General features: G+C 35.2%; 1 protein-coding gene across 1 annotated transcript in view; it reads left to right on the top strand.

Annotated features, from left to right (window-relative positions):
* The window catches only part of LOC119594431 (E3 ubiquitin-protein ligase RNF123-like), a gene marked incomplete at its 3' end in the record, with an annotated part of 13,922 nt that overhangs the window by 2,518 nt on the left and 11,157 nt on the right, over positions 1–247 (top strand). The window contains 1 exon segment of the mRNA XM_037943491.1: positions 88–175. Within this exon segment, the coding sequence (XP_037799419.1) occupies positions 88–175 (88 nt within the window).

Here is a 247-nt window from a genome sequence, read left to right on the forward strand (position 1 = left end):
CTCTGTATTTATTTACTGCAAAAAATATTAAAGTATTTACTTAGGCTCTTGATATATTATTTGCCATTTGCACTGTGTCTCTCTCAGATCATCCATTGCATGCGATTGTGCGACATGTGTTTGAGGATGAGTTACGCAGCTACAGAGGAATATATCCTGATGGCCAATTCTTGGAGTAAGCTCAGTGATCATTTTTGTAATGTTATATGTTTGGTTTTAATACATGCTATTTTGTGTGTGTGTGTGT

The sequence above is a fragment of the Penaeus monodon genome, chromosome 33, assembly GCF_015228065.2.
Source record: "Penaeus monodon isolate SGIC_2016 chromosome 33, NSTDA_Pmon_1, whole genome shotgun sequence".
Classification (NCBI taxonomy): domain Eukaryota; kingdom Metazoa; phylum Arthropoda; class Malacostraca; order Decapoda; family Penaeidae; genus Penaeus; species Penaeus monodon.